General features: G+C 38.3%; 1 protein-coding gene across 1 annotated transcript; it reads left to right on the top strand.

The window, feature by feature from the left end:
• Window positions 1-12866: 12866 nt before the first annotated feature.
• Window positions 12867-16102, top strand: LOC146931311 (putative disease resistance RPP13-like protein 3). The gene has a single exon (XM_085702792.1). The coding sequence runs from the start codon at window positions 13039-13041 to the stop codon at window positions 15847-15849; it is 2811 nt and encodes a 936-aa protein (XP_085558918.1). The 5' UTR covers window positions 12867-13038; the 3' UTR covers window positions 15850-16102.
• The last annotated feature ends 421 nt before the right edge of the window (window positions 16103-16523 follow it).

Below are 16523 nucleotides of genomic sequence, written 5' to 3'. Positions count from 1 at the left end.
TGTGTGTTGTGCAGAGAAGAGACCTGGAGGCTGCGAATCTTATTTGCTATAAGAGGACTAGAATGGCTGGAAGAAATGATGCTGCGATTGCTGCTGCTTTGGAAGCTGTAGCCCAAGCTGTGGGACAACATCCAAATGCTGGTGCTGGTGCGAATGCTGATGTGAGAATGTTGGAGACCTTTCTGAGAAATCATCCTCCTACCTTCAAAGGAAGGTACGACCCTGATGGAGCACAGACGTGGCTCAAGGAGGTTGAGAGAATTTTCAGAGTTATGCAATGTACTGATGATCAGAAGGTGCGTTTTGGAACGCATATGCTGGCTGAGGAAGCTGATGACTGGTGGGTGAGCCTCCAACCTACCCTAGAGCAGGATGATGCAGTTATTACTTGGGTTGTGTTCAAGAGAGAATTCCTAAACAGATATTTTCCTGAGGATGTTCGCGGGAGAAAAGAGATCGAGTTCCTTGAGCTAAAGCAAGGAAACATGTCGGTGACAGAGTATGCAGCAAAGTTTGTGGAGCTGGCTCAGTTCTATCCACACTACACGGGGGACAATGCTGAGTTCTCCAAGTGTATCAAGTTTGAGAATGGTTTGCATGCTGATATTAAGCGAGCCATTGGTTACCAACAGATCCGTGACTTTTCTGCTTTGGTGAGCAGATGCAGAATCTATGAAGATGACAGCAAAGCTCATTATAAGATTATGAGTGAGAAGAGGGGTAAGGGCCAACAAAGTCGCCCAAAGCCTTACAGTGCTCCTGCTGACAAAGGAAAAGGAAGAGCTAATGATGAGAGGAGGTCTAATAAGAAGGATGCTGGTGCTGAGGTTGTTTGTTACACTTGTGGCGAGAAAGGCCATAAGAGTACTGCTTGTACTAAGGATATTAAACGGTGCTTTCGTTGTGGCAGTAAAGGACATACACTTGCAGAGTGTAAGCATGCGGACATTGTGTGTTTTAACTGCAAAGAAGAGGGTCATATTGGGTCTCAGTGTACGAATCCGAAGAAGACTCAGACTAGAGGGAAAGTGTTTGCTTTGACTGGTACTCAGACTGAAAATGAGGATCGTTTGATCAGAGGTACTTGTTATATTAACAATACTCCTTTAGTTGCTATTATTGATACTGGTGCTACACATTGTTTTGTTGCTTTTGATTGTGCTTCTAAGTTGGGTCTTGCTGTGTCTGATATGAGTGGAGAAATGGTCGTCGAAACTCCAGCTAAGGGTTCGGTGACTACTTCTCTTGTTTGCTTACGATGTCCTTTGTCTATGTTTGATCGTGATTTTGAGATTGATTTAGTTTGTCTGCCTCTGAGTGGAATGGATGTAATTCTTGGTATGAACTGGTTAGAGTACAACCATGTTCTCATTAACTGTTTTAGTAAAACGGTGCGTTTCTCTTCTGCCGAAGAGGAAAGTGGAGCAGAATTTTTGTCTACTAAGCAGCTGAAGCAATTAGAACGTGATGGGATCTTGATGTTTTCCTTGATGGCATCCTTATCATTGGAGAATCAAGCAGTGATTGATAAGTTGCAAATGGTGTGTGATTTTCCTGAAGTTTTCCCTGATGAAATCCCCGATGTACCACCGGAAAGAGAAGTTGAATTTTCTATTGACCTTGTTCCGGGAACGAAGCCTGTGTCTATGACACCTTACCGTATGTCAGCTTCTGAGTTGGCTGAGTTGAAGAAACAGTTGGAGGATTTGCTAGATAAGAAGTTCATTAGACCGAGTGTTTCACCTTGGGGAGCGCCGGTATTGTTGGTTAAGAAGAAAGATGGAAGTATGAGGTTGTGCATTGATTATCGACAACTGAATAAAGTAACTATAAAGAATAGATATCCACTTCCTAGAATTGATGATTTGATGGACCAGCTGGTGGGTGCACGTGTGTTCAGCAAGATTGATTTAAGGTCGGGTTATCATCAGATTAAAGTAAAAGATGAAGATATGCAGAAGACGGCCTTTAGGACGCGATATGGTCATTATGAATATAAGGTGATGCCTTTTGGTGTGAGTAATGCGCCTGGCGTGTTTATGGAGTATATGAATCGCATTTTCCATGCATTTTTGGATCGCTTTGTGGTTGTGTTCATCGATGATATTTTGATTTACTCTAAGACAGAAGAAGAACATGCAGAACATTTGAAAATCGTTTTGCAAGTGCTGAAGGAGAAGAAGTTGTATGCTAAATTGTCTAAGTGTGAATTCTGGTTGAACGAGGTAAGTTTTCTGGGCCATGTTATTTCTAGTAGTGGTATTGCGGTTGATCCATCTAAAGTTGAAGCAGTATCACAATGGGAGACTCCTAGGTCAGTTACAGAGATTAGAAGCTTTTTGGGTTTGGCAGGATACTATCGGAGATTTATAGAAGGATTTTCTAAGTTGGCACTTCCGTTAACACAGTTGACGTGTAAAGGTAAAGCCTTTGTGTGGGATGTTCATTGTGAGAACAGTTTTAATGAATTGAAGAAGCGTTTGACGACGGCTCCAGTTTTGATTTTGCCAAAACCTGATGAACCTTTTGCAGTGTATTGTGATGCGTCCAAATTGGGCTTAGGCGGTGTACTTATGCAAGATGGTAAAGTTGTTGCTTATGCATCAAGACAGTTGAGAACTCATGAACGAAACTATCCTACTCATGACCTTGAGTTAGCTGCAGTCGTATTTGTCCTTAAGATTTGGAGACATTACTTGTATGGTTCGAGATTTGAGGTGTTTAGTGATCACAAGAGCTTGAAGTATTTGTTTGATCAGAAAGAATTGAATATGCGACAGCGGCGGTGGCTCGAATTGTTGAAAGATTATGACTTTAGCTTGAATTACCATCCGGGTAAAGCTAACGTTGTTGCGGATGCCTTAAGTAGGAAGAGTTTACATATGTCTGCTATGATGGTGAAGGAATTTGAATTACTTGAACAATTTAGAGATATGAGCTTAGTTTGTGAAATGTCGTCTCGGAGCGTTAAGTTAGGAATGCTGAAAATTGATAACGATTTCTTAAAAAGTATTAGAGATGCACAGAAGGTTGATGTTAAGTTTGTGGACTTGTTGGTTGCTAGTAATCAAACTGAAGATGGTGACTTTAAAGTCGATGATCAAGGTGTGTTGAGGTTCCGAGGTAGGATTTGTATTCCAGACAATGATGAGATAAAAAGGATGATTCTAGAAGAGAGTCATAGGAGTAGCTTGAGCATTCATCCGGGAGCTACAAAGATGTATCATGATTTAAAGAAGCTGTTTTGGTGGTCAGGATTGAAACGTGATGTGGCACAATTTGTGTACTCTTGTTTGATTTGTCAGAAGTCGAAGGTAGAGCATCAGAAACCTGCTGGGTTGATGACACCGTTAGATGTACCAGAATGGAAATGGGATAGTATATCCATGGATTTTGTGACAAGTTTGCCGAATACTCCTAAGGGAAATGACGCTATTTGGGTGATTGTTGACAGATTGACGAAGTCGGCACATTTCCTTCCGATTAATATTAGTTTTCCTGTGGCTCAGTTGGCAGAGATTTATATTCGAGACATAGTGAAATTGCATGGTGTTCCTTCAAGCATCGTGTCAGATAGAGATCCACGATTTACTTCTAGATTTTGGAAGAGTTTGCAAGAGGCTTTAGGTTCTAAGTTGAGATTGAGTTCGGCTTATCATCCTCAGACAGATGGTCAGTCGGAAAGAACGATTCAGTCACTTGAGGATTTGTTGAGAGTATGTGTGCTTGAGCAAGGTGGAACTTGGGATAGTCATCTTCCGTTGATAGAGTTCACTTATAACAATAGCTATCATTCCAGTATTGGGATGGCACCTTTCGAGGCTTTGTATGGTCGGAGGTGTAGGACTCCGTTGTGTTGGTTTGAGACAGGTGAAAGTGTGGTTCTAGGACCAGAAATTGTTCAACAGACTACCGAGAAGGTGAAAATGATTCAAGAGAAGATGAAAGCGTCGCAGAGTCGACAGAAGAGTTACCATGATAAACGTAAGAAAGACCTTGAGTTTCAAGAGGGAGACCATGTGTTCTTGAGGGTTACTCCAACGACCGGGGTTGGCCGTGCATTGAAGTCAAAGAAGTTGACTCCAAAGTTTATTGGTCCTTATCAGATATCAGAGAGAATTGGCACGGTGGCTTACAGAGTTGGCTTACCACCGCATTTATCAAATTTGCATGATGTATTCCATGTGTCGCAATTGAGGAAGTATGTTCCAGACCCGTCCCATGTGATTCAGAGTGATGATGTGCAAGTTAGAGACAACCTTACGGTAGAGACCTTACCCTTGAGGATTGATGATCGCAAGATGAAGACGTTGAGAGGCAAGGAGATTCCTCTAGTGAGAGTTGTTTGGAGTGGAACGACTGGTGAAAGCCTGACATGGGAGCTAGAGAGTAAGATGATGGAGTCTTATCCAGAGTTGTTTTCTTGAGGTAAATTTTCGAGGGCGAAAATTCTATAAGTTGGGGAGAGTTGTAACGCCCGTCTTAACTATTTAATTAATTCAATGAAGTTTAGAATATATTTATAAATATATGCTTATATGATTTATAAATTGTGTAATTTATGTGATTTATGATTTGAGTAAGTTATATGATTTATGAATGAATTATGTGGAGTATTTGATGTTGTGAAGTTGTTATGTTGGTGTGACTTATTTTATTATTAAATAAAATAAGATATTAGAAATAAAATAAAAATATTAGAAGTTGGGCTGTGAGGTGGAAAGAGTAAGTTTATAGGTGAGATGAGTAATAAGAGTAAATAAATAATACAGACATAAGTGGGAAACGTTTTTACGTGAAACGCTTTTGGAGAAAAGAGAGAAAGAGTCAGAAGAGGAGAACCAGAGGGAGAGGCTATCGATTCTGCAATTACAAGGTAAGGGTGAGACTAATTCTCAATATTATTAAAAGTATGATTCTATAGGATAAATTTAGCATGATTAGATTAAGTTTTGGTTAGAATTGGGAATTAGGTTTAAGACCGAATTTGATGATTGATTCATGAAAAGATGTTAGGTTGATGTTAAATTAGTGTACAGAACTTAGATACACCATAAGATGATAATTAGATGTTGAATTGAGGATAAAATTAGGAGATTAAGTGAAAAGTCGGAATTTTTAGGTTTCTGGCCGTACTGACATTCATCGCTCGCACCTGCGAGCAAGAACACTCGCATCTGCGAGCTAGAACCCAGAACTCGCAACTGCGAGCAGCACAACTCGCAACTGCGAGTGACCTGTGAGCTCGCAACTGCGAGCAGAATAACTCGCCACTGCGAGTAAATACGTAGGAACCCAGAATGCACACTTTGCTCGCCATTGCGAGTGAAGTTACTCGCCACTGCGAGTTAGGCTGTTAGTTGCCCAAAATTGTCCCGATGCGATCCTTTCGCACGAGTAGTCTTGAGATGACCTTAGAAGTAAGTTAGAGAGCTGTTTAGGATGCTTTCATAAGCTCCAGAAGTCTGTTATGGTGACTGAAATTAGAAGTGTTACTACATGAATGCTATAATGATGTTTTGTGCTATTTATATTGATGTAATTAATTCTTTATGTGAATGTTAACACATTCCAGTGTTGTTAATTGTTGTATGTTGCTGCTGTTTTCTGTTGTCGGCTGTAGTGTCTTGAGGTTGCATGAGTCGGTCTATGTTGTTGGAATTTAAGAAGTTGTCCATGATTATGAGTCGTATGAGTTGTACACGTCGTTGTCTAAGTTGTTGGAAGTCGAGTTCATTGCATACTCATTAAAGTTGGGGGCTTTAGGCCCGGCAGCCTTTGTGCTCATTAAAGTTGGGGGCTTTAGGCCCGGCAGCCTTTGTGCTCATTAAAGTTGGGGGCTTTAGGCCCGGCAGCCTTTGTGCTCACACGTTGAAGAGCCTATTATGCTCATTTTGTTGTTGATTGGTACCACATGCATTTGCATATCAAGAAGTTCATGATGTTTAAGTTGTCAAGTTGTTGTTGAGTTGATAGAGTTGCATGGTCAAAGATGAGTTGTGTCGTCAAGTTAAGTGTTAAGTTGATTATGATTTGTGATGAAAATTAGTAATGGTATTTGATGATTGTATTTGTTATGAAATGAAAAATATGCTAATTGTTGATATGTTATTAATGTTTAAGTTGTTAAATGCATTTTATTGGATTATATTCTTAATGTATTGATTATGAAATCTCACCCCTTCTGCGTATATGTTGCCTCGACCGTGGGTAATGTGCAGGTAATAAAGATTAGAGGCGTTCGTGAGTGGACTCCCCACTTGGTGTCTAGGTGCTCTGATACGTAACGGGATGGGGGCTTGCTTTTACTTCTATTCCTTACGTGTCTCTTTTATAAACTAATTTATGAGATTTTCCAATAAGGCCTGCGTGCCAAGACTTTTAATTGTTGAACTACTTTCCGCTGCAACAGTTTAAGATTTTCATGATGTTAAATTTGAAGGATAATTATTATTATCCATTTTATGATTTAAATGAAGTAGGTGACATTCCGTTGAGATCAAAATACTCTGATTTTAAATGAAATTTTTATGTTGGGAAAACGGGGTGTTACACAAGCACTCAGGAGGAAGCTGTTCCTGCTATAGTGAAGAAGGTAAAGAGTGCCACTGCATCAGAAGCAACTACTGATAAGGGCAAGCAAAAGAAGGATGTTAAAAGAAAGAGGGGGAAAGCTGAAACAGTTTATCACAAGGAAAAACTGGATGAAGCTTTGGATGAAGTAGAAAAAGAGGAAGCTGAGCCCAAGCTGAAGAAGAAAAAGGCACCTGTTGATATAAAAAGCTCTATGGTTGAGCTGACTCCTGCCAAGGCCATAATGGCTAAGGAATTTGCTGCTTTTAAGTTAGCAGATTTACAGGAGAAGAAGAGAATTAGGGCTGCTTCTATTCCCGAGAAAAGAAGTAAGGACAAATCAAAGTCCATCATCACAGAAGAGCATCTGAACAAAGCTCTTGATGGGGTAAAGAGAAATGAGCATAAGGAGAAGGCATCTGAACTAACCCTCACTCCAATGGTTGTAGTGACTTCTGATATGGAGAAAGAAGCTGATGAGCAAGCTGTTCAGATGCTAGCTGAGATAAAAAGGAAAGAAGCTCAGCACAATCTGAAAAGGGATCAAAGGCTCAAGGCTTCAGGACTGGAGAATTGTGATGAATTCTTCAAGAAGAAGTCTGAAGAAGTCAAGGAAGTGGCTGTTAAAGCTTCAGAAGCGGTTCTGAAAGCACCTAGTGCTACCACTTCTGTAGCTGGCTCTTCAGTCAAGGTATGTCAGATTCCAGTCACCTCTACCCCCCATTTCACCCCTTTCACCACAAGCAACTGAGCAAGAAGAAGACACTTTTGTCTTAGACAGTCTTGCTCTCCACTACTCAGGTGAGTTACCTATAGACAAATCTACCTCAGAAAAAGCCTCTGAAACAACTCCAGAAGCAGCTGCTTCTGAAAATGTTGTTTCAGAAAACCCCCATCAACAAACACCTGAACCACATAAACCCACAACACCCCCACAATCACCAACAGCTACCATTGACCCCCAACTCAACACTCAAACATCAACTTCACCACAACAACCACCAACTGAAATTGAACACTCCCCAGAACCAACTCCCATGGATGTTGACAACTCTCAAGTCAATGTTCAAGCCTCAACCTCTACCGCACACATTGCTTCTGACCAGCCCTCATCTTCAAACACACAAACACACTTTACCATTCCAGTTCCTAACCCTGTTCAAGACCTGGAAATCAGTGATTCTGATCTTGAAACCCTTGAACAACCACCCACAAACATCCTGGAATCTGGATATATTAATGCTGAGCTTCTCACAATCCTTAGTCAAATGCATAATCTGGTGGATCAAAGAAGGTCAATTGATCTCACCAACGCATATGAAGACTCATGAGCATCTCTTCAGAACCGGGCAGCTGAGCTTATTGAAAATGTAAAGGCTAAGTGCATCAGAAGCAAGGAAGCTTCTGTCAGGAATTTAATGGAGCATCTGAAGCAGAATCTCAGAGTAAGAAGTTCTACACTGCTCCTGGCAAACCAGCCTTTCTTCTCAGAAAAGGACTACTTGACCAGAGAAGCAAGGTTGTGTAAGCTTCTGAAGAAACAGATGGCACAGCAGCAGCAAGAGGCTAGAGAAAGGGAACAGTCTCTTCTCCAAAGGCAACAATTTCTTGAAGAACAGTTGCAGAAGAAAATTGAAGAAATGGAGAAGATGAAGAAACAACAACAAACCCATCCTTAGTTGCACACCTTAGTGCTATCTTTTGTTTGTTGTTTGTTTTAAATTCTTAAGTCCTTGCTTCTGAAACCATCTTGTTTTTCTATGTTTCTGAATGCTTAATGGTTCTGACTGCTTAGCTACTTCTGATTTATGTACAATGCCTGGATATTCTTGTTCATTTACTTTGCACTGATTGACTTAGTTATTTTTCTATTATACTCTCTTCATGTTTGAATTTTTTTTTCTCTCAAATCTTTTTGTCTTTTGTGCTTATTTTTTTTAATCTTTTTGATAATGACAAAAGGGGGAGTATATGTGACAAGTATTTAAAGGCTCTGAGCCCCATTAATGGCATTTGGAATTTTTTTTTGAAAAACTTCTATCATTTTTTTACCTTACTGGTATAAGCTATGAACGAAAGAAGGAGTATCAAAATTCAAGTAAAATTAATTGAACCATTCTTCTTATCTCCGAATTAATTCTTTCATTGATTCATTCTTTAAAGCTCTGATAATTTTATTGTGCGAAAAATGAATTTAATTAACCTGGATAGAACTTAGGGGGAGCTTACAAACCTCACCTTAAAGACTATCAGACTCAGGGGGAGTTTGAGCTTACAAACCTCAGATTCTGAGCTTACAAACCTCAGAACCCCAAAGTCAACTTGTTAATTAGATTAACAACAATTGATCAATTTTTAAATACTATTGTTTGTCATCATAAAAAAGGGGGAGATTGTTGGAACAAAATATGTTTAACAATGAACCTTAAAGAGTTTTGATGATAACAAGGTATTAAAAATTGTAAATTGGACTAGCTAATATTTGTTCAAGTGTACAGGACCACAGTTAAAAAGTTACATCATTGGTTGGTTCTGAATGAGCAAATAAAGAGCAAAAGGAAATGAAGCTTAGATGATTCTGAAGGCAAAGCGCTCCTGAAGTCAAGCTGCTCCTGAAGAAATACCGCTCCTGAAGTAAAGCTGCTCCTGAAGAATAGTGCTTTTGAAGACAAGAGGTCCAGAAGCCACATCATCAGAAGCTGAAGAAGCTGCACCATCAGAAGCTGCAGAAGCTGCTTCATCAGAAGCTGCATCATCAGAAGCTGCCTCATCAGAAGTCATTTCACCAGAAGCTGAAGATCAACTGGATTTGCAAAACATTCAAAGATTGAAGGATCTACATTGCAAAAGCTGTCTATTGGTCTCGAAAACACAGCAGAAAATCAGTGGAACATTGCAACGGCCATTTCAAAGGTGTTTGAAGGCATGTGCTTGCAATTTGGACGAAAGCGTTGACATTGTACTATTGTACGAATTGTACAGCCACGTTCTCCACTACTCTGTTTTGTGTCCACGCTTCAAGACAAGAAAACAGCTCCAGAATACGGTCTCGCCTGCATATATATTCCTTTGGATAAGGAATGGATTTCAAATTGGTTCTTCATAGGACAACAACCAAATCAGGCAAAAGATCATTGGTGAAAGATCAAGCTTCAACAACGACTCTTTGGTGTGCTGGCAATTTCACAACGTCTCTTTCACACCTCTATATAAAGGAGTGAAGACCTAGAAATTTGGTAATGCAAGAACGCTAAACGAAAGACTCATAACATTTTTACAAGTGTCAAATCTCTGCTGAAATTGTTCTGCATTCACTTAGAATTTCTGTGTCTAAAAGTCATATCTTAGAAATTCATAAGTCCATTGAGTCTGTATCTGATTTGTATTGAGAGCACCTCTGATTGTATATCAAGTGTTCAACCTTAAACAATTTTCTGTGTAATTTTGTTTAGTTATGAAGTCTCTTGCAGTTGTGCTTGAGCAGGAAGTCTCTTGATTGTGTTCTTGAGCAAAGGAAGTCTCTAGCTTGTGTGCTTGAGCAAAGGAAGTCTCTTGCTTGTGTGCTTGAGCATTTGTAATCAGATATTACTCATAGTGAAATCTCCTTGGAAGTGCAAGGGGGACTGGACTACTTCCGGATTGTGGAAGGAACCAGTATAATTGCTTTGTGTCGTTCTTCTTCTCTCTCTCTCTGTTTTATTCCGCTGCATTTAGATTCTGATTATCACTTCAGAAGCTGTCTCACTTAGCTTCTGATCAGTGTGTTCAGTTTTTAGGAGAAACGAAGAATTTTTTAAAAACACAATTCAACCCCCCTTCTTGTGTTTTTCTCACCTTCATACTTGAGTTCCTTATTATATGGCAGCCTCAATCTTCTGCTGCAAATAGGTGGATACTTTGGGGTTCAGATCACCAAAGAAATTCCTAAGTATGCATATTAGGTGGATGAAGATTTCATGTTATGGTTCACACAGGATCATCCTTTTTTTAGGGCCTCACTCTAAAGCGCTCATGTAAATAAGGTAGGGGACAATTTCATGATTTTAATATGCAAGCCTTAATTAGTAATTGAGCCGGATTCATTATAAGATAATTATGTCCCCCCTTATAGATATTGTGGCTTACTTGCATCAAATCATTGTCTCTGTATTATGCATATTTGTATCATGTTAATTAGGAAAAACATTTTTCTTCATTAAGTAGCGTGTGCTTTTTTCTTGGTGAGTTGATATTATCCAAAGATGATATATATTTTTCTGCAAGACTCTTCATTAGTCAGTGCTTCTCTAAAGGGAGTGGTGATAGATTGCAGATTTTTTTAACGGATTTTATAGACTTGGATTTTGTTGATGCATGTGTTGGACTCACCCATGCAAGGCTTGAGGGTATAGCCTCTAGAAATTGTTCTCTTTCTCAAATTGTTGTTTTGAATTTCTATTTCTATTTGTTTTTGTTTTTAAGTGATGGAGTATATATATGAGCAACAGTTTGTGATTTGGTGTCATATTTATGCTTATTTATCCTTGCCTGCATGCATTAGTTGGAAATAGAAGATACTATAAAGCAGGCAATTGAACATCTTTGCATGCATTTTGAGAGATCAAGAATAAAAGATCAATTAAATATTCAATAACAAAACTAGCCACACTATTTATGCGTAGAAGAAAGCAACATAAAATCTTAGTAGACTAGATATCTATCGAGAACCTCATTTTGTAGTGAACAATACCACATTACAGAAAAATTTATGATAAGTAAGTTTTGTATACCTATGAAATCAGGGTAAAAAATTAATGAATACAATATATTCAACTGTAAATTTTTCACACCACTTATTTTTGTTGTTTCGCAAGTTCCCTCCGCGGGATGTTTTCTTGTTTGAGGCCCTATCAAAATTTTCCGGGTCAGAATTTGAACCTTGTTCCTCATGTTGTAAAAGACTAGCCCTAATTTTGGTTGGTTTTTTCTAATATAATTTTAAAGTAATAACAAACTAACTATTGTTCTAAATGTTCAAAGGAGTTCCAAATTGATAATGTAAATATATATCCAAATCCAGTAGAGACAACTATAAATCTAATGTGATGCTGCAAAACTCCGGTCTCCAGCCCAAACGCATATGAAGTCAGTTTCATTTCAGTTTATATTTGGAATCCCCTCACATTAGTTCTTCTGGTTGAATCCATATCTATGATGACATCAGATAAAAAAATTGCTTCCATCAAACGGATTTAATTAGACTTGATGGATGCAGGGGGCAGAGCTGTACACGAGGAATCGAATATTCTGATTCATCTGATAGACATTAATTCAAAATTGTCCAAAACCAAAACTGAGTTACACTTAAGTTGTAATTATCAACTCTTCCAGAAACAAGGCATTAACACACTAGTTCCATGAATAAGGCTTTGCTAGGGGTTTGAAATTTATCTCATGAAATAAAAGTTTATATCAATATTCAAAAGTAGTTATAAATTTCTTCAAAAAAAAAAAAAAGTAGTTATAAATATAATTTAATTTGTATGCACTTAATTGAGGAGGGGGGAATATTTGAGAGAAGAATAATCTCTATTACTTGAGAGAATGTTTCTGCTTATTACTTGCTCTTTTATAGGCTTCAAGGAAGAGATTTATATACATTAAAAGACAATTGTACAGACTTCTAGAGAGAGTACTACACAATTCTCCCAACTATTAGCATTTTCCTAACTTATATACTAACTTATACACCTTTTTAGAACTTTCTTTGTACTAACTACATATATTAGCTAATTGGGTCTAACACTTGATTAGTCCACCGAACCAATCAAGTTTATAATCCATTAGTAATGTAATCTGCGCAATCATCTCAATCTCGTACACTTTAACATGCTGTGTCTCCTTTCATGAGTCTTCTCTGCCTAAACCACTGTTTAATTAATATTTATGAGAAGCATTTGATCATGATTCTACTGAATCAACATATGCCAATTGAAGTGACTGGTTCTGTTCCTGAACATTTAATGCATTTTAGGATTGTCATGTACTTTGCTTTGCAAGGGCTTGTTCTATTTGTTTGGTTTACTTTTGCACTGAATTGTCCTGAAAGTTGAAACTTAGCTTTACTTTTGGACTGCAGTGTCATCATGTCCAAGAAAAACAAAGGAAACTTCACTAATAAAGACAAATTAATTTAAAAACTAAAAAGTATTGACAAGGAAATTAAGTGGATGGTGCAATTGAACTTTATTGTTGTTTTTGTTTCCTAGTAGCCAGAAAACAACATGTCTCGACTTTAACATAAGTCTTTGTGAATTATAGAGGCGCAATTTCCTTCACACTTTCCTTACTATTTCCTGATTTCACAGTATTCTACAAAACACACACTCATAGGATATTAAATAACAACTATGTTTTCCTTAATAAGACATAACAAAATTCTAAGTAACAATCACAAAGAAAAAACATCATTTTCCTCTTACACATATGGCTGATAGCGTGGTAACCTTCCTTTTGGAACATTTATCCCAACTGCTGCAACGCGAAGCTAATTTGCTGTGTGGAGTGGAAGATAGAATCATATCCCTCCGCAACGAGCTCGAAATCATAAATGTCTACCTCAAAACTTCCACTAGAGGCAACAAGAACAACAAAGAAATAGAACAAAAGGTTCTAAGTCAGATCAGAGATGTCGCCCATGTAGCCGAGGATGTCATCGACACATTCATCGCCAATGTTGCCATGTACAAGAAGAGAAACCTGCTGGGAAGAATGCTTCACAGTGTCGACCACGCAAAGTTGCTGCATGACGTAGCAGAGAAAATTGACAAGATCAAAACAACATTCAACGAGATACACGAAAACAAGATCAAGTACTGTGAAGAAAGTATTGATCAATCAACATCTGCAAGAGAAAGGGAAGAGAGGACACAATCACTGCACAGATTAAGAAGAAACGTGGAGGAGCAAAATGTAGTTGGTTTTGTCCATGAATCTGAGGTAGTCATCAATAGACTCATAGTGGATGATTCCTCTTTGCCTCATCTCAACGTCGTTTCAATCATTGGTATGGGTGGATTGGGCAAAACAACTCTTGCAAGAAAGGTCTATAACAGTGAGAAGGTGAAGAAACACTTCAATTGCCGCGCATGGGTTTATGTCTCAAACGAGTGTAGAATCCAAGAATTTTTGCTTGTTCTTCTTCAAAATTTGATGCCAAACCATAATTATGGATGTAGAAGCAGCAGAAACATCAAAAAGAAGGGTAAGAAGAAAGATGTGAATAATTCTCAATGTCAAGACATCTCTAGCTTAAGTGAGGATGAGCTGAAGAAAAAAGTGTGGGAATGCTTGAAGTGGAAAAAGTATCTGCTGGTTCTTGATGACCTGTGGAAAATACAGGATTGGGATGAGCTAAAAGATGCTTTTCCTGATGGAAACAGAGGAAGCAGAATATTGATAACTAGTCGTTTGAAAGAAGTTGCATCTCATACTGTACGAGATCCTCCTTATTGTCTTCAATTTCTCACTGAAGAACACAGTTGGGATCTCTTCTCCAAAAAAGTGTTTAGAGGAGAAGAGTACCCTTGTGATCTTCAACCTCTTGGTAAACAAATCATTAAAAGTTGTGGCGGTTTACCACTCTCCATCGTGGTGCTGGCAGGACTTCTGGCAAACAAGGAAAAGTCATGTAGAGAATGGTCCAAAGTGTTGGGCCATGTCAATTGGTATCTTACTCGAGACGAGACTCAAGTCAAGGATGTAGTACTTAAACTCAGTTTCGACAACTTGCCTTCAAGATTGAAACCATGTTTTCTGTATCTAGGGATATTTCCTGAAGATTCTGAAATACGTGTAAGGCAATTGTTACAACTATGGGTTGCTGAGGGATTTATTCAAGAAACAGGAAGTAGAGATCCAAATGATGTTGCTGAAGACTACTTGTATGAGCTCATTGATCGTAGTTTGATCCAAGTAGCACAACTGAAGGATAGTGGAGGAGTAAAAACATGTCGCATCCATGACATTCTAAGAGATCTCTGCATATTAGAGAGCAAAGAGGACAAGATCTTCCAAATTTGTACAGATGGCAATATTTTAATCCCTACAAAACCTCGCAGATTGTCGGTCCATTCCACCATGTCTCATTATGTTTCTTCAAGCACCAACGATCATTCATGTGTTCGTTCTTTGTTTTGCTCTGACCCGAATTGCTTTGTGTATAACGACGAGTGGAAATGGCTTACCAAAGGCTTCAAATTGGTTCGTGTGTTGGATCTCGAGGGAAAGTGTTGTTTTAAGATTCCTTCAAACTTGGGAAATTTTGTCCACTTGAGGTACTTAAGAATAGACTCGCAATATATTAGAAGTGTTCCGGATTCTATTTGCAACCTTCAAAATCTACAAACATTATACTTAGGACCTTCGATCAAAGTCACCACAATTTCTTTCCCCTGTGGAATAACAAAGCTCAAGCATCTAAGACATTTGTATACTTGTGGTCCTATCAAGCTACGTGGTGATTGTTCGGAATCAAATGGTGATGCTATGTGGAATCTTCAAACCATCTCTTCCATTGTACTCGATAAAAAAACAACATATCTCATAGAGAAAGGAAGTTTCCCCAAACTAAGAAAATTACGCTTGCAAATCTCCTCAAACTTTAAGGGCGATGTGCCCAAAATGTTGCTAAGCCTACAACATTTGAGGCATTTGAATAAGCTAGAAATCTACTTCCAACTGAAAGATTGGCCACACTCCTGCTGGAATATCAATTGTAAGGCCGAGGAAATGTTACAAAGTCTGAAACATTTGAGACATCTAAGTATACTAAAAATTGGGAATGCCCTCGACCTTGATAATTGTGTGGCCATGTTTCCTCCCAACATCACCAAGTTAACATTGTCATGTATTAGTTGCTTGAATGATGACGGGGTAAATGGTATTAGAAATCTTACCAAACTCCAAATTTTGATCTTAACAGGAGACAATATGTTTTCAGATTTTTGGTCTTCAGATTCATTGTTTGATATTAATTGTATTGAAGATGGGTTCCCACAATTGCAGGAGTTTCAGATGGGAAATTTGCCTATTCGAAACTGGAAATTAGCCAATGGTTCGATGTCACGCCTTCAAATCCTTGTTATTCACAACTGTGGTAAGTTGGATAGCTTGCCAAGTGAATTGTGGTCTTTGACTACCTTAAGAAAAGTCTGTGTTCGGAAACCCTCCGATGCAATGGCTGCAATGCTGCAAAATTTGGAAGTTAAGAATGGATGTGAGCTCATTGTAGAATAATTAGAACTACTGCTTGTTTCATTCAAGTTTATAAGTTGTTAGCACAAACTTTCACAATTTTTTATGTGTCTCTCTCGTAGTCAATGGTACAGCAGGTGTTGGTAAACTTTTCTAACAAATTTTTCCATGCATTGGTTTCACAAATGTCCAATTATTCCAAACTCATTGAAAATTCATTCATGTATATTAACATATCCATATTATATTATCATCATCAAAATTTATGCTGAATAAGCAAGAACATGTGACCGTATATTTGTTGTAGTTGAAGTTTCACTTTAACAGAAACCCATTTGATTCATTTCAAATTGGTAAAAATTTCACTATTTCCTATTAAGTGTATGTTTGGATTGAATGTGAGTTTGATGAAATTGGTAAAAAACATAGTCATATAATTCTATTGACTTGCTGTGAACGGTGTATTGGTACGTGCTTATTGGTTCGCAGTAATTCTGTGAATTGGTTTGCACAAATTCCATTATAATTCGTGGAAATCGGCGAATCGATGAACCAATACAAATGTGTAGAGATTGAAGAAAGAGGAAGAAGAGGTTGAGTAGAAGAAAAAAGATAAAAGAAAATCTCTGGTGGAGGCGGCGAATTTTGCAAGAAAACGTTGTGAAGTTTGGAGAAAAAGAATTTCTCTTGCAAAATAACACTTAAAAAAAAAGTTA

Source organism: Medicago sativa, chromosome 4 (assembly GCF_051527215.1).
Source record: "Medicago sativa cultivar Bolivia chromosome 4, Bolivia_mono, whole genome shotgun sequence".
NCBI lineage: Eukaryota > Viridiplantae > Streptophyta > Magnoliopsida > Fabales > Fabaceae > Medicago > Medicago sativa.
The sequence above is the reverse complement of the archived record's forward strand: the minus strand, read 5'-3'. Positions and strand labels throughout refer to the sequence as shown.

Bases quoted from the DNA above. Each gene is read 5' to 3' on its own strand.
- LOC146931311 (XM_085702792.1), top strand. From the start codon at position 13,039: ATGGCTGATAGCGTGGTAACCTTCCTTTTGGAACATTTATCCCAACTG.